This window comes from Corvus moneduloides, chromosome 8, assembly GCF_009650955.1.
Source record: "Corvus moneduloides isolate bCorMon1 chromosome 8, bCorMon1.pri, whole genome shotgun sequence".
Taxonomy (NCBI): Eukaryota; Metazoa; Chordata; class Aves; order Passeriformes; family Corvidae; genus Corvus; species Corvus moneduloides.
This window is the reverse complement of record NC_045483.1, coordinates 15,369,506-15,387,964: the sequence shown is the minus strand read 5'-3', so window position 1 is coordinate 15,387,964 and position 18,459 is coordinate 15,369,506. Positions and strand designations below refer to the sequence as shown.

Here is an 18,459-nt window from a genome sequence, read left to right as displayed (position 1 = left end):
AACATGCTGCAGCTGCAGAGTTTGCTTTAGACATCTGCAACAATGACTTGATTAAAGCTACAGTAAACATAAAGATCCAAAGTTTATAATATTGATTTCCAATGTGCTCTCTATTACTACTTGAAAGTAAGCTACAGCCAGGTGGGGCTTGGCCTCTTCTCCCAGGCAACAGTGACAGGACAAGAGGATATAGTCTTAAGCTGCATCAGAGGAGGGTTAGGTTGGACGTGAGGAAGAATTTCTCTACAGAAGGGGTGACTAGGCCTTGGAATGGGCTGCCCAGGGAGGTGGTGGAGTCGCTGTCCCTGGAGGTGTTTTAAGAAAAGACTGGATGTGGCACTCAGTGCCATGGTCTGGTTGACAAGGTGGTGTTGGGTCATAGGTTGAACTTGATGATCTCAGAGGTCTTTACCAACCAAATGGATTCTGTGATTCTATGATTACTACAATTAAACACTGAGCCATTGTAAACAGATGCTCATACTTTCATTTATGTTTCAATTCTTCTCACTCTCTCTCAGGAAAGTGGAAATTACATATGTGATTTGGGTGATTTTTTCTTTTTGCACCTGATCTATTTTTAAAAAATAAGAATTAAAGTAATCTACTTTTCTTACCTCTTGGTAAATTAAAAAATGATTGCGCATTTTCTTACAAAGCATGCTTCTCTTCAGTGTTCTCTTAGCATTTTAAATGTTTCACATACAGCATATGATTGGTCATTTTTACTAAGTTTGCATGTAATTCATATATATATTTAGCTAAGCCTAATCTCTTTGCAATAGCAATCTGTACATCTAACACAGAGATAAAAGTACCTAATAGTCATTTCCTTTACTCAGTGTGTTTTTTTAGCAGTTCAGTGAAACCTGTATTGCTAATGAAAAGACATCTCTCAAAATGCATAAGTAGGTGCAATCCTGAATATTTTGACTATACCTTTTTGCTCAATTTCTAAGTCAGTACAGAACTAATTATTTTCAATTATTTTAATTCAATTATTCAATCAGTATGGTGGGGTAAGTTATTGAATGTGGGGTAGGTTACCAAGTCTCATATTTTCTGTCAAAAGAAAAAAGAAATTAATTTGAGAAGAAGCTATGTAGAGAGGAAGCTGGAAAAGGAAGGAGCTGAGGACCAGAGAGGAAAATGGCATAGGAAGTGGGAGTCAGAAGGGGATGGTGGATGTACAGATTTGATACAGAGTAGCTGGAAAAAGCAATGAGGAATGGAAAGCGTAGATTTAATTAGCAGCTCCATTGCTGAAAGGAATCTGGGTTGGTTGAAGCGACAACTGAAAAGGGGCATGAAAATAGAATGACAGGGAAGAGATATGAGTGGAAGTTTGATGGACTGAAAAATAAATTCATCAGGCTAATGCTCTAAGCTGGCAACAAAACATAGGTAAAGGTTCAGTTGCCCCAAAAACTGAGTAAACGACACATATCTCACTTAAGTCTGGATATGGAATAAGTGGAGCCTAGAGTTACATTAGAAATCTGAGGGCAGAGATCAACAACTTAGCATGGGGAGTAGCAAAGACAGGGAGCTAGAACAGATACAGATTATAAAAGCTCAATTTCCTAAGACTGATTGATCCCACATTGGCCTACGACTCAAGATTGTGTCAGTGCTGTCAGCAAATATTTGTTAGCCCTGTAGCACGGTACGTTTCCTGCCTAGTGAACAAAGCCCAAGTACCTTACAGGATTTGAAATAAGCAGCATTTCTTTGAAGAAATGAAGTCTCTATGCATATACATAGGAAAATTGAATTAAAGTTAAAATTCAATCAACCACGTTCTGGGATTTCTTAAATTGCAGGTCTTTGATTTTGCAATCCCAATAAACTTCTTCTGAAGTGGTTTGTTTATAGTAATCCCATATGAATTACTCACAACTGAGTTTCCTAAAATCCAGTTCTGCATTTTTCTCATTTCATTCACTCTTACAAAGCTGTGTAAGGGAAAATACAAAAAACCGCAGTATTTGAGAAAGCTGCTATAAATAGCATAGACTTAAAATGAAACATGAGTATAGCTCATGTGTGAAAAAGGAAACAATGCCTGGGAATATTTTCAACTACTTTGGGATAGTACAGAGATTGTCAGAGAACTGCAGGGGACAGTAAGTTTTTGATCTGTTTTTGTTTGCAACAGTGTGCTACTTAACATGTTAAAATTTTTGCCTGGGTTGTCAGATAGGAAGTTCCAAGTTTGCTTTCACTGTGTGTGCCCCAAACTGAAAACATTTTAGTCTGGATGGGAATGTATTCTATTGTTTATTTACTGTGGAATGTTTTTAATTTTTAAAATTGTAATGGGAGATTGGATGCATAACGATGTAGTGTTTTGCAACAAAGTAACCACAGATCTGTCATTTTAAACAGAAAATAATTCCATTTTATGTACAACATGGTCTTGTTTACAAACCGTATTTTAGCAAGTTCTGTTAAGTCAACAGATAATGTTTTTTAATATTTTATTTCTCAAACTGTCAGTGCTTCAGCACCGGTCTTTTTCCTTCTCCTTCATCAAAACTACTTGGAGTAAGTAGATTGCATGTAGAAAACATGAAGATATTTCGTTACACTATGTTATGAAGTAGTTGTGTAAGTGCCTAGAATATTCTGATATTAGCCTGATTATTCTATTTTACTTGATTAATTTACTTGTTACTGTTCAGAATTTAATATCAATAAACCTGTAACAAGACCTAGAGATGAGTTTAAGAGAAACATTCCAGTCTGGTATTTCTGATTAAAAGCACAGGACATGTCCAGTGGTAAAATGAAATGAGAATTCATGATTATGGCTTCTATTACCTTCAAGAATTATTCATGCCCAGAATTATTAGAATAAATTCCACTGCATTATTTTGCATCAGTACCATGACACATGATTTTGCCTGAGGGTATGAAGTCAATGGGTAATGCTTGCAATACTGCTTTTTCAATCATGGTTTGTTATAATGTCATTTCATAGAGTAAATTTTTTCTCTCTGATTTATTTATCAACTTATTTGTAGCTGGATTAGGAACAGAGTAGTTTTTATTTTAAGGCAGGCAGGCTGATGTGAATATAACTGCAGAAAATACCAGTTAAACATGAAAATGTTTAACTATATATAGATATATATATTATAGAGATAATATATTGTCAGAGAAACTTCAGGTTATTGCTACTGAAAACTGTTATGATACCGTCAAATGAAACATGCACACTGTCTGCACAGTGTTGTGGAATATTATTATTGAATTTGTTGACATACTTCATATTTCTAGCACAATTAGTACTTCAGCATTTATGCTCTATAATTATAATAAAATTGTTTGCACTGTTGATAGTCGCATTAATATACATAGCTTAACTATTTAGTAAAATGACTAATTACAAGAAAATCAAAAATCACCAATGGCCAGTCTTAAAAATGAACCTCTCCAAAAAAAAACCAAATGAAAAAGATTGGGAAAAGCAAAGAAGGAAAAGCACCTGAAAGTTGTTAGTCCTGTTGCTTAGGAAAGTACTAGAAGACAGATTCTCTGATGTTATAACTATCCACAAAATATAAAGAATGTGTGTTGACCTTAATGAAGCTAAATACTGATGGGTAATTACTACACAGTTCCTTGGGCCTTGATTCTGTAATGTTTTTTTTCATCAAGCAATGTTTCACGTTGAGAATGTTGTCTGACTGAGTACTGATGGAATGAGCTGCTGTCCCTCAGGCTGGATAGCAGTATGAATATCAGGACCATGAAGAAATTTCATTTTTCTCTGGTACTTCAGCATAGTGTTCATACTATGCAAGACAATCATCGAGTACAATTATTTGAAAGCTCTAACATAATGACAGGATTGTATACATTTTTATATGGAAATTGCTTTACTTAGCCTTTTTTTCTTCCTCTATTTCTTCCCCATCCTCTTAATAAAATCATTTTGCTTGCTGTGAAAGTTACTGAGCACAGTGTTTCTTGTTAGCAGTTTGTCTAGCTGATGAGTCAGCTGGAGACTTCGGAGAAGTAGCCACTATTTTACAGGTCAGTGTTATGTTGTTTTCCCATACTTTCATTGGCAATTGAAGGCACTCAAGCTCCTATCAGTCAGTGCACTGCAGGAATTTATGGATCTTCCATAACGCTTCTCTGCAGCTGCTTTACAAAATTCTGGGTCTGTAAGTGGTGTAAAACTGCAAAGCCATTTTTTATGCTGAAGCTCAGAGCAGATTTATGTTTTCCACCAAAGACGTACAACATTCATTCTTGTAAACTTAACAGTAGCATAGAGAAGGAAGAGAAAATTGCTGGCTTCCTGCTCAGTGTTTGCAAAGCCTGCTTTCACCTCTGTCATGGCAGGTCAGAAGAGAGGGAATGGAGGTGGTTGTGATGCTGAGGGTAAGGCTGCCTGGCACAACATGACAGATCTGAATGACAGATGGAAATAAATCCTGGCGCATGGGCTGCGCCCGGTTATGGCTAGATCGAGGAGATACACCTTTATCTGTTAAAAAGAAATGGAATCAGTCCCTATGGCTTAACATTGTTATCACCAAATTCTGATACTAATGTCAAAAAATATTAAGTGTTGATGGTGGCTCTGGGCTCCTCTTAGTAATTTTAGTAAAAATCTCTCTCTATTGCCATATGTATCCCTTTTTGACATATAGCATATAAAACACAGCCCACTCTCCTGCTTAAGGTGCTGTTCAGTGACTCAAGTTCCACATGATAAAGCTAGAAAACAGGAGCTGGGTATTTAGGGAAGATATTAAAGAAATATGCTTGGGACAGACTAGCTTTCACTCACATTTCTTGTATTATTATAAATCATATAACCTATTAAATCAATACTAAAAAAGTAATGATGCTTGTCTTTAGGTTAGTAAACTCAAATATAGACAAAACCACATGATAATTATGTCAGCAAAATGCTTATTTTCCTTGAAATCAGTTCCTAGCTATTGTTATGAAGAGTTATTATGCATTTTCTCATAGGTTCCCTCAGACCTTGTGGCTTATACCTTTTAGAGCTACTAGCTGCACTAGTTAATCAACAAGTTGGGTCTGCAAAAAATCACTCCAGAAAGTGATAGCTTTTGATAATGAGGAAGGTGGGAATATATTTTTGCAAGTAAACAACTTTTGAACAGGAAACAATTGAAACACTTGAAGCTTGCAACATCCTTCCTCTCCCTCCCTCACAGCTGCTCCTTCTGCTGAGTCACTTGCCAGACACTGCCTGCACCTTCTCAGAAACCCACTCACCCACTTAGCCATTCAGATAAAACAAAAATAGGTTATGCTTTTTTTCAATCTGCTCTAAGTCTTAACTAAGACCAAAATAAGTTTATCTAGACTATTACTCTATTCTAGGTGCTCTTGTTTGCTTTTTCACTGGCTGGTGGTTGGAGTAAATTTGTGTGGTTCTGTAAATCTTGGCTTGAGTAAAGCGTTCTGAGTCGTTATGTTAGATATTTTAGTCTGAGTTTGCATCTACCTGAGAAAAAATCAGTTCAGAAATGTCTGAACTCAAATTCCACTGAAATTTTCTCTTCACTGCTTTCTTCAATTTTACCTCCCTATCTTGTTATGTGTGTTGGACTCGTTCTCCAAATGAAAGTGTTGAACTGCAGAAGCTCATCGCATGTTCAGTATTGTAAGAACTGTTAGCATAGGAGGCACCATTAGGAGGTCATGTCAAGTCAATCATTCAACAACTCCTCCATCCTGGTTTGGCTTTAGTGTTTTTCTACCTATTACTGATGTCCTCCATTCTGTCCTTCTCTCCTGCTTTTTTTTTTTTTTTACTTATTTTTAGAAAATGTTACTAGCATCTACATATTTATGATTCCAGGATAAACCTAATTGAATTTGATGGGGATCAAGGATATATACAACTCAAAGTGTTTATTCTGGGATTTGCAATAACTTAATTGTCAATAAATAGAATGTCCAATTAGTTGTGCCATGGAGTGAATTTGGATAATTTTTCATCAATCAGTCTGTACAATCTGATTACCTCTCTTCTGATTGACCTTTCTGGGAGAAGATGTAAGTGTGTAGCTGAAACAAACATATGCTCTTCCTGTCTGTCTTGTCTTGTCTTGGGCTTTCCTGACTCAGGTGCTTTGACAGTGGTCCTTGTACTTGTCACATCCAAGGATTCTTAGACATCTGCATTCAACACATTCAATGGTTGCCTTTGGAACTCAGGTTTTTGTTTGAAAATTGTGCTTTCCTTGCTAGAGGATGACTTTTTTATGACCTCTGTGTTTTCAAGTTTACTTTTTATTGTGAGCTAATGGAGATATTCAGGCTTGTGAGGCAGCTCAGTCTTCCCAGTGGAAAACAGCAGTGAACTTCTATGATTTCATAAGCCTTGTTTGCTAAGGTTCACCAGAAATCCATACAGCTCACTGTAGTCAAATGGAAAAGCCTTTGGGATGTCTTTAATTTTGCATTGAGACCTTCCTTTTCTTCTCACTGGATTTGTGTACTGTCAGTTACAGGAACCTTTAACTCTCAAAAATAGGAAGCAAATTAAATTATATAGGTATAAAGCACGATGTGGGTGTCCACGTATGTTTAGCTTTGCAAACTTTGAACAGTTGACAGAACAACATATTTTTTGCTTTCTGGTCTCTTCTTTCTTTTCTTTCTTTTCTTTCTTTTCTTTCTTTCTTTCTTTCTTTCTTTCTTTCTTTCTTTCTTTCTTTCTTTCTTTCTTTCTTTCTTTCTTTCTTTCTTTCTTTCTTCCTTCCTTCCTTCCTTCCTTCCTTCCTTCCTTCCTTCCTTTCTTCCTTTCTTCCTTTCTTCCTTTCTTCCTTTCTTCCTTTCCTTTCCTTTCCTTTCCTTTCCTTTCCTTTCCTTTCCTTTCCTTTCCTTTCCTTTCCTTTCCTTTCCTTTCCTTTCCTTTCCTTTCCTTTCCTTTCCTTTCCTTTCCTTTCCTTTCCTTTCCTTTCCTTTCCTTTCCTTTCCGGCTGATCTCATTTCTGTTTTTAAGGAATTTTGTAGTGCAAGCCCCAAAACTTTCTTGCAATTCTGATCATACAATAAATGAAAATGTGACTAGTTCAAGCTTCCAAATGTCTTTTTATTTCTTTTTTCCTCAGTATTTTGTGTATTAGAAGAAGTGTTTGGGGCTATTGTCACATATTACATTTAATATTCATATATCAATAAACAGTTTTATGTACTACAGCTACTTGTTTAAAAATATGTTAACGATGGTTGCTGTAGCACTCATAGAAATTCTCCCATAAAAGTGTTGGTTGTTTGAGCCTATTCTAACTTGTTGGTTTTATTTCTGTATATGGTTATTTCAACATTTTCACAGATGAGAATTAATTTAATGCTCTACCCATTTATTGTCAGAACCTTTCACTGAACTCAGTAAAATAGGACTATTGAGTACAAAAGATAGCTGCAGTCAATCTAAGAATTGCAGGAAATGTTAAAACAAAAGTACTTCAGTGCATTGTTTTATGTATATGTGATTGTACAGACTTTTTGGAGGCAATGCTCAGACAATCTCACAAGCTGAATATTTTCAGCTTGGTATGCAGGAGTTTAGGTCAAAATTATCCAAAGATCACACAAAATAATGAAATGTATACCCACATTGTCAGGTATACATTATAAAAGGCTGATTTAGTAAACACAGCTTCTTCCTAAAGTTTCTACAGTGCTGATGTAACCTGTGTGCCATGGTGGTGCATCAACACTTGCACTGGAGAACTGGCCTGGGGGCAGAGAACAGGTGGGGTAACACTCAGGTCAGGTAAACACACAGGAACATTCCCACTGGCAATCATGTGGAAGCTATATGATGGATTACTTATGTTTCTTCCTTCACAGTTCTTTCTGTAAGCCTCTTTTATTAATTTAATTAATAGCTACTTATATTTTTTCAAGGATACAAATGCTATTTGAGCAAATGGGATCAGAGAAATAGGAGTGTGACCAATTTAATAGCATTGTACATTTAGTCTGATAAGCCATTGAGGTATATTCTATCAGTTGTGGGTCTGATGTTATGGTGCACTGCTTCACTGAATGCCATGGCCTTTCATAGCTAAAGAAGCTATTGCAAGGAATGTAAGCAGCATCATCTCTTAATTTGTCCCAATTATCTTTAATTAAAAATCTTCAATTGACTTGGCATAAGTGATGACTTGTGAAGATGTCACTAAAGTGACAAATACATGTGTAAGAAATGTAAGGTACATTGTGGTATCTTTTACCACGGCTGATTAAGCAAGTCCTGTTGCTATCATCATTCATCTACAACTGACTTTACCCATAAAACTTATTTTTAGAGTGGACTCTGCCCAAGAACAATGAACAATTAAGTTCCAAGTTTGCAAATGACAGTCTGTCCTCTTCTTTTCTGTTGTTTGTTCATCATTGTCTTGCTTATAGCCACTGTGATAATTTGAAATGTAAAGTGATGGGGGTTTAGACTGCTTGGTATTTATCATTCAGTGTACAGGCAGAACTACAAAGCTAGGTATGATCATGTTGTCATTATATCTTCATTTTAATAACTTTTAAAAGAAAAGGCAGTATTAAGGTAATTAAACTGCTGTGAATATGTGTCACATGTTAATATGAAAATCAGTGAGAGAAGACAAAGATTAAATTTAAAATCCCTAAACACCTTGTGTAAGATTTTGCCATTTTAAAGCATGCAACACAATCCTGTACACAAAGAAAAGGTTAGAATAAATGTGTATGTTAATGATGTTCCAGGTGCTTGTCTAGAAGCAAAGTTGTATCAAAGAGTATTTTGTAAATTGTTAACAAGATACTGTTGGCAATAATCTCTGTGCCCTTCCTCCCTTCCCCAATTTATTTCATGTAATAGTATGTCAGAAGGAGTCCAGGCAGACCTTAATGATTATGGTCCTTTAGGGTCTTTTGCAAAAGGAAGGGATGTGCCTCGTACACAATGTCATTGTTTTCAAATAGATCATGAAACCTGCTAGAGTATGACTGCCTTCTTTCTGAATTACGGCTGTAAAGCATATAAAGTCATGGCTCTGAAAAGAGCAGGAAAAATGGGATATGGAAGGAAATTACTTGGTCTTTAAGGGCACAGTTTGGCTGTGACTTAGTCAAGAACAAAGGTTCAAATAGTTTATAAAGCAGAGTTATGCCAGTAATTAATTAGGAAACTTCATACTTTATTCTTGTTCTTCACCTAATACCAAGGATTATAAGGATTTAAATAAAGAAATAATCAAATTTCCCCCACATGTCTTATCCTCAAAACAGTGGATTTCACATGCACATACAAACCTGGAGTACTTTGCTCTGCAGCAGATTCTGCTGGTTCAGAACCATCAAATCGCATTTCGTCAATGACAATATGTGGTACTGACTTTTATTTTTGGATACTTGTATTCAAACTAATTTTCTAAGTTCATCTTGAGATGGGGTAGATAGTAATGAAATGCTATAGTGACAGGCTAAGAGTTATTCATAGTATTACTCAAGCGTAATAGATTATTTAATTTGGTGTTGGACAACACACTTATTGCCAAGCAATTTGGTAATAAGCAGTAGGATATCAGTCTGCTTGGAATACAATTAACTGTGTGCTTTTCAAGAAGGCTATGCTGTTGGCTAATGCTGATTTAGATAACTAAAACTAGAATTCTGCTTTATTAAGTAATGGTTTTGTTTTGCTGGACTCATCATAATAAAATATGATATGAAACCAAGTGACAGTAGAAGTATAACATGCATGAATTTTAGCAATGATTGTTAGGATATCATAAAGCTATGCTAGCTCTGTGCCTTCACTCTCTTCACTCTCTTCACTCTTCACTCCTCCCATTCATCAAAAGTATTATTGATCATTAATGCCAAAATGAAAAATAAGAGGTAGCAATTCATAAAAGAAAACTTTTGGATGGCAGTTGTTCTACATTAGGTGTAGTTAATGGTCATTTTTGCAACCAGAAATGTAATATTTACATCCATTGAAATGACAGAATTGATTAAATGGGATAAGAGAAAAGTGATACCAGAAGCTCCAGAGCATTGTTTTTTGTAAATTTGGTTGATGTTGATGGGGCATGTTTTGGATCTGCAGAATATTAGTAAGAAGATGAAATAAAATCACAACTAGGTGAGCAGTTCATTACTTCTCTTGAGCAAAAAGAAAAAAGCAAGAAAGAATGGTAGTGAATGCAATAATCAAATTTGCATCACTGTGTAAGCTCTGCATAGGCTGACATAGAAGGAAAATCATAGGTTATGATTAACATTAATAACACTTACATTGCTAAAGCAGTTGGCAGATATCAGCTAGAGATTCATTTAGAAACATTGCTTGTAGCTACTGAGAATGGTATTCAGCATCAAATACTTTGTATTAGAAATTTTCCCTGTCAAGCAAATGAAATGAGTTTAGCTTCCAGGAAAACATAAAGTGACAGAACAAAAGAAATGGAATGCAATTTGGGGTTCCAGAGATATGAAGAGCTTCTATTAAAGTGTGTCTGTAACATCTGTCTACAAGTGTAAAATTTTTTTTTCTTGTTTTAACTTTTATTCTTTTTTTGGGTTTTTTTGCAGTAATGTAGGTGTATGGATTGCCCTCTTTTTCTTAGTAATACTAAAAGAAAAAAAAAAGAACAAAAGAAAGAACAAAAAAATCCCTAAGATCCTGTCATCCCAGGAGATACTTGAGGAACAAAATATCCCCAGTATTGTTATCCAATGGGCAGTTGTTGATGTCTTCTTTCCCTTTCTTTTATTCTGTTCAATTTTTATTTTCTACCATTTTTTCTTCTCCTGTCTATGTGAAAAAGTACAGTATTTCCCCTGTTCAATGTTGTTTGTAGGTTCCTTTTATTCCAGAATCTGACATTTGAACTTCCTAGGAAAAAAAGGAATATTATTTGTCTATGCTTTGTAAGCAATCTTTGCTACTGAAGAGACAACTTTAATCAGTCAGTTCTCGGTTGTGAATCTCTGGTGCCAGATGTTGCTCCACCATCCATGGGTCTACTCTGATCAAGTTATGGACTCCTCTTCCTGACCCATTCCCATGAGTGTGCTGGACAGCACAGCCCTCCTGGAGGAATTGCTCGTCAGCTGAGAGAGCAGAGGTGTTGGTACACGTGTTCCTAAGCATTGTGGTAGTCAACTTCTAAGGAATTTATCAGTGGGTTCTCTACACAGCATGTCCTCTTTCACAGTAGAAAATAAATCTGGAAACTTAACCTTGAAGTTTTCACAACACTGGAGTTTGATTGTTCAGAGCTGAACACTGATTTAGACTTCAAATGATTAGGGAATTGCTGAAATATTAACTATTCTTTCTAGCTTCCAAACTCCTCTAAATTGTGAGGTATCATTGTTTTAATATTCACCTAGCTTAGCAGATTTTAAAATTATTATTGGACTTTAATGAAGAAAGGAATGTGTAAGGCTATGTACTTTATTGTATCAGGCATTGCAGGGGAGGTAGGCTTGTGAGTATTCCTGTGTAAAAATAATCTCCTGTATTTTCAGAAGTGCAGGTATGAAAAAACTTCATTTTACTGTTAAAACATTCAGCAGGAGGGTGTGTAAAGAAAAAAAAGCTTGGCTTTTAATTGATGCTTTTAATGCTTGGCTAGGTACGATTAATGTCACCATCAAATCAGCTTGAATGCACTTATAGAGAACATTACTATATTAATTTAAGCACATTTATGATTTTATGAAGGAAGTCCTGCTATTGACCCTCATGGAAAGAAAATGTAAGTAGGATCTGAGGGGCATAGGGTCTTGAAAAAATAAATCAAAACAAAGTTGTAAGCTAGTTATGAGAAGTGAAAACATCAAGCAGCATTAAAATTCTTTTTTAACTTGCATTTGCATTTCAGGGTAGGCACATTGATGAAGACAGTGTTTTCTATAGAGGATACAATGGGTAGAACTGTCAAAAATTAACTCCTTTTCAACAGCAAAAAAACATCAATTGAAAATTCTTTCTAACACCCTTATTGACTTTCTTCTTAATTTTTTTTCACAGAGGATCTTTCTCAAAGCTGGAAGTGAGGAAGAAATCTTTGCACATCTTGGCTTGGATTATGTCGAACCATGGGAAAGGAATGCTTGAAATGATTTGCCAGTGTACATTCATCAGTTGACAGCAATGGTCTTTCTGCTCATCTTGCAGTCTGGTTTTGCTATATATACATATATAGAATACGTGTTTCTATGACAACTAAAAAAATTAACTAAGTATTAGAAGCCATTTGCACATGCTAATGTTCCTAGAGGATAAGAGTTTAAGTTTTTCAAAATCTTTTCCAATCTTTCCTGGTTTTGAAGTTTCTATGTGAGAGTGGTAAGACTGAGCTTGGTTTGGGGGGGGAAACTTGGAACTGATGAGGTTTTTGCTTATGATAGGAATTTAACATTAGTATGAACAATACTTGCTTTTTAAAATAGTCAGCTAGAACAATACATAAATAATTCAAAACATTTGAGCTGAGTCAAAACATTACTGAAATGTATGCTGGTCTGTAACTGTATTTCTTATGTATTTTGCTGAATCTGTGTATAAAATTGCTCAGAATATAACACTTAATGATCTAGGCAGTAACTACGTCGCAGTCTCAGCAACTTGAGGCTTCAGTTGTAATATTTTTCCAGGTAGGACACCATTCTATAAAAACTGTAAACAAGTTGACAATTCAACGAGACTTAAAAAACATTTCACAGGAAGGGATTTTGAAAGGAAAAGTGGAATAACTCAGTAGCAATCTTCAATTGTACAGAAAAATACTATAAATTTAGAATACTGATTTGGACTAAAGAAGATTCAGATTATGAGGGGTGATGGTCCTCAATCAGGAATTTGAATCATATCAATTTGAAGCATGAGAACCACTGTTTTAACTGTCAGGCTGGTGACTGCTCCAGGACAAAATATTTTAATTATCCGTGCTCAATTTAGATAGCTGGAAATTTATTTATTAGTAAGTGTAAATGCATTGGAATGGGAACTTGTAAAAACTTGAGCTGTTGGGCTATTGGCTGCTCTAGAGTGGTATTCCCAGAATAGAATTTAGTCAGAAATTCATCTAGGATGTGAGAGGCTTTCTGATAAAAGCCCTACAAGATATTTTGGTTTCAGAAAATGTCCAGGTAACCCTTGTGACCATAGTGATAATGAAGGATTTATAATACATTTATCCTTTAATAAACAGGGGCATTCAGAGCTTTAGGAAATGAAGCTATTTACTGATCATCTGCCATTTGTAGAATAAAGGTGATTAAGAACACCAGGACTGATCAAATAATTTTCTTTCTTTCTTAGAAGTCTGAACTTTTTTTCCTCTGTTGAGGCTGACTACACCTCTTGTCATGATGAGGAAAGAATGGCAATGACAGGGCTGTGCACAACAGTTATTACTGACAGTGAAGGCTTCCCATATTCAAACAGTATTTGATACTAAGAAACAGTATGCTTAATTTTTTTACTCATTACTTTCAACTGGGGAATAGACTTTTAGAGGATTGTGTTGTAAGCTATTCTAAAACCTCAGTCAGGGTTTTAGAAAAATGGGATAATGGCAGGAACTTGCTTCTTGCCTGTTTCAATAAAACCATCCTATTTAAGTACAGTTTTGCTGACTGAGCTGAAAATACAATGCTACTTCCTAAACTCCTGTAACTATAAAGCACTGGCATTGCTTCCTGCTTTACAGTGCTGATGTATGAAGTATCTTCTCTGTGTTTTTCATCAGGATGCTGACACTTAAGTGGCAGCGACATTTTTCAGTCCTAATGGAAGAAAACAAAAGCTATGTTACCTTGTCTGAATATTCTTTCTACTTGGCCAACATTTATCAGAAATTATACATTCTAGTTGTGCTGTTTCTGCAAACTTCAAGACACACATGAAATATCAAACATTCTGAATTCCGCATAAATAAATAACTCCCATCTTGGGTGCCTATGCATCACTTATAATGATACCACCTGTAAGGGAAAAGTTACCAACACAAGTTCTGTCAGCTCCTCCAAGACTGGAAGAAATCAGCATATCACTTTATTCTTTTATTTCCTTCAATTTTTCTGAACTTTAGAATACATCTTAGAGATTGCTCACTGAATCAACTATTATAAAAAATTATGGAACTGATAAATGAGGGGTTGTGTTAAAGAGAAGAGCAGATTAAATGACCAGGATGGTTTGACCATGAAGACAATGCACACCCTCACTGGAGAAGCTGCTACCCCAGTCACTGTCACAGGTACCATGTGCAGGATCATCCCTGGTAGCACCAGCCAAACTAGTCAGCTGAGACTATAGTCAGAAAAGACAAAAGTCATACAGGAGGCCTGGGATGGAACAGGTTAAAGGAAATAAACCCTTTATCAGCTGAGCGTATCTGGATCCATGAGCTAGTGAAAACTCCCTCTAGTGTGATGGAACTGTTGGAGTCAATGGCAGCAAATCTTCTGAACTCATGAAGGACAGGTGAGGCCTCAGGGCCTGGAAAGGGCAAGAACAGACCAATGTTTTTAATAGGAGGAAGGGAAGAGAATTTCAGATCAGTGCACTTAATACCTCCTAAATTGCTAGAATGATTAATAGACTGTGTTTTTAAAGCACCTAGAGGAAAATAAAGTGATAAGTTATTGGTAACTTGTTCATCAGAAACAAATCATATCAAAGTAATTCAGTTTTAAAGTCCCTGGAGGCTGTTTTCTAAAATGCCTGTCCCTCCTCCCCTGCTTTTACACCGAGGCAATTTGGCAAGTATTGAGTAGAGAAGGATCACTGGTTTAATAAGCATCTTCATACTAACTCTCTAAGAATTAATCTGTAACTCTATCTCTGGGAAAAAGCGAAAAGTAAAAGGAAAGCCAGTTTTTTGGGTTTTTTTCATGGTTTGAAGTAATATATGATTTGTCAAATAATCTCTTAAGGCAAAGGCAATGAGATATGTTTAGTTCGGTGGGTAATAACGTAGTTAATGTCTAGAGGACTAATGCACTGAAGGAAGAGCTAATTCTATCTACACAGCTCTACAAAATTGCAAATCTGGACAACCTAAATACTCACACAACTGAAGCCACATGGACTTTCTGCAAATAACTGGAAACCTGAGAACTGCTGCTACTTTGCATAAATAACTCCAGAATGTTAAAAAAACCGAACCCCAAGGATTTGCATATGTTATAATCCCCAAATAAAATGTCTTTTCTACTGCTTATGGGCAGAATTATTTGGCTTTTTCAGGTGAGACCATCTTATTCCTAGGTATGAAATAATTCCTCTGCTTTTTGAACAGCTATTTCTTTCTATTATAGAGTTTTCTTTGGCAACTGCAGTAAAAATAACCAAGTTCTGGGTCTAACAGGTTAATTGAAGTCACATAAACAGATGAAGACAGAGAACTCTGTAAACCTTCCTTAAGAGGAAGCAGTCTTTAGCCCTGTTGTGTAGATGCACAAAGTGTCTTTTGCTTTAATCAGGATGCTTCAAGTGTAATTTGTTTTAACTGAAGAGGCTCCTTAAGTATACTGTAGGACATCCTTGACAGCACCAGCCGTTATGTGGAATGCTGTGAAAATGTGTCTTGTGTCACCCTGACCTAAGGCCCTTTGCTAAAGCCAATCAATCACCTCACAAAATGTCAAACAATAACTGGAAAAGGCTTTCCCCCACGAATGCTGTTCAAATGCCTCAGAATACTTAATTCAGAAATCTATTTAGTGTCTCCTTCAATAAATGTGTATTATAGGCAACCCATAAAATCTAACACTGTATTTCAGTGGGTGCCTCCAAACAAATACTATTCTCCAATACGACCAGTGATACAGAAACTCCTCATGTGTTGCACTGAGTGGGGGGGGGGGGGAGGCTGAACTACATATCCCAGAAGCCCAGGTGCCTCAGGGAAGTCTCTTGGCTGATAAGACTCAATCCCACCTGCAGGTTGTGACTGACCATGGGGAGAGGAGGAGAGAGAATATGTGTTGGGTAAGTACAAAGCCCCCAGTTTTCTGTGTTTTAGTAAGTAAACACACTTATTTGAAAAGCAAGCTACTTTTTTTTTTATTGTTGCATACATTTGATTTCAGTTCCTTTGTGACTGTGCAGCAAAAAATAATACTACATGGTATATTTCCTTTTGTGTTTCATTCTCTCCAAAATTAGCATGCTGATTCAAAGGGATTTTTGGAAATGGCAAAGCTTCCCAGATCCTTTCCCACCATTTTCACATTTTAAGGGAACAATATTTATATGAAACAAACTCAGACACATTTTTATTAAATAAATAAAGCCTTTTTAGCAGGAATAGTATAATTTCATGTGTTTGTTGCTAAATATACACATACTATGTCCAAATTATCCTAAATCTTCTGTCAGCTTCAGTGTCTTTTCCTCTTAAGGAAGCTATGCATTAAGATAATAATAGAAAATAGCAAGAAGGATCTCCATTTTAAAATAATTGATGATTTTTCTGCTGGGGATATGCAGATTATATTCCAGAATCTGGTGGTTGCAACACTGAGAGAAAAAAGAGCAAATAATAAAAAATCACCCAGCACTTTGAAAATAAAATAATAATCTTCATATTTTTCTAACCACTAAAAGAGAGATGGCTTCGAATTTTCTTCACAGCTGGGTAGATATAACTTCAAAATTGGAGCTTGACAAGGTTATGTAATTGTGTGACTAGGTAGGAGTGTTTCTGCAGTTGGAAACTGTTGCTGATGATACAAGTCTGAATGTGTTCCATTTTTAGTAGCCTAAGGATGGATTGAAAGACCACTTGAGCCTGTGGCTTCCATAAGAGTACTCTATAAATCCCACACTTCAACGTGCAATGGTGGGGAAATTTTGCCTTTGCACTCCTCTGACACACAAAAGATCAAAAGACGTTGAGAGGATACCTGGGATTTACTGCTTCCAGCGATCCTGAAATCCTTTGGTTCTCCTTTAAACTATATTATGGTATATGAATTGGGTTTCTATGTTTTAAACTAAACTAAGGTATCAGAGACATAATTCTATGCCTTTTGTCCTTTTACAGTATGCTTTTAAATGTGTTAAAGCTGCTAGAAAGTGTATTTTGTGTTGGCGTTACGTGAGTGGGAAGTGGTTGTTTTGGAAACCCTTACAGACTGGTTGCAGGGCTGTAGCGGTTGCAGGGCTCTTGACAAATGATTGATGATTTAATTTGAATCCTTCACAATACCAGCACTAAAGGTGCCGCACTAAAAAAGAAGCGAAATACCATAAATATCAGTGTCCTTTCATACAAGATACCACAATCACAGAAGGAATATGGATGTTTTTCTCCCATTAATCTTACCCCTTATGCCCAGTTCGATTTGATTTCATGAGGGGACAGGGACACATATCTGAAGGACTCCACTGTCAGCCACAGCACAAATGCTCTCCTCCTCTCTCTTGAAGAGGCTCACCTTTCTCTCCCTACTCACCTGAAGGACCCAGAGGTTCTCTTTGACCACATATGACCAGGAAATTGGACATTGAACAGCTTTTAGCTAATTCGTCTCAGATGTAAATAAAGGGGCCTAATGAACTATATATTTTTAAAATGTGCTGCAAGATCTACTGGTACATGTGTGTATAGAGGAAAAGATTTTCAAAAGCACCCAAGTGAGAAAGAAACTGTAGATGGGTGGGCCACTCCACTTTGAAATTTAGTGACAGATGGCTGCTAAGACAATCTACACTAGATGACAAATGACTATACATTAAAGCTTTCAAAAGATCAAAAAAAGCCTCCAAGAAACGTTTGAACTGAATTTTAATGATCATACAAAATTACCAGCAAATCAAGAATTGCAAGCTTTTAAAAAGAAGGGCTGAGCAGAGAATAAACCTTCTATTGTAAGGGAGGGATGAACAGACATGAAGATTATCGGAGCCCTAAGTGATGAACTTAATATAATAATTATTGCAGTCCCTAAGAAGTCAAAAGAAGAACCTCAGTGAGTTGTATTAAATCCCTCTAAAAGCAAATATTTCTCATGCCAAATAAGGTGGGTACCTAAAAATCCCTGAAAACCAAGCTTTTATGCACAAGCTAGGACAAATTAACCATAGGCAAATGGGAAAGAATAACAAAAATGAATAATGATGAACTCTTACGATTTACAAGTTTTAACATCAGGTTGTAATATTTGTAAAACCATAATGGAGGCTCGCCTGAGAGCTGAAGTATATAGCATTAAATGAATAGAGTTCAAGAAAAACAAATGACTTGTAGGATGAGAGACATCTATCTCAGTGGTCTAGTTGTGAAAAACCATTATTATGGGTAATGATTTCTTGCTTTTGGGAAAGGAGAATAGTATCTTCAAAAGTATCCAGCTTGCAGAATCTATAATCTCAGCAATTCCTTTTAAAAGAAGCAAAGAGGATTGACAGTTATTCTTATTGCAACAGGACAACTGTTCATTTTC

The 18,459-nt window shown here is 36.1% G+C and overlaps 1 protein-coding gene across 13 annotated transcripts in view; it reads left to right on the top strand.

Moving 5' to 3' along the window:
- Positions 1-15,230, top strand: part of DNTT (DNA nucleotidylexotransferase) — a 162,339-nt gene extending 147,109 nt beyond the window's left edge. For all 13 annotated transcript variants that reach the window (XM_032117164.1, XM_032117163.1, XM_032117165.1 and 10 more), the window contains one exon: positions 12,032-15,230. In XM_032117164.1, the coding sequence (XP_031973055.1) occupies positions 12,032-12,118 (87 nt within the window). In that variant the 3' untranslated portion in view covers positions 12,119-15,230. The remainder of the gene's footprint in view (positions 1-12,031) is intronic.
- Positions 15,231-18,459: the final 3,229 nt, after the last annotated feature.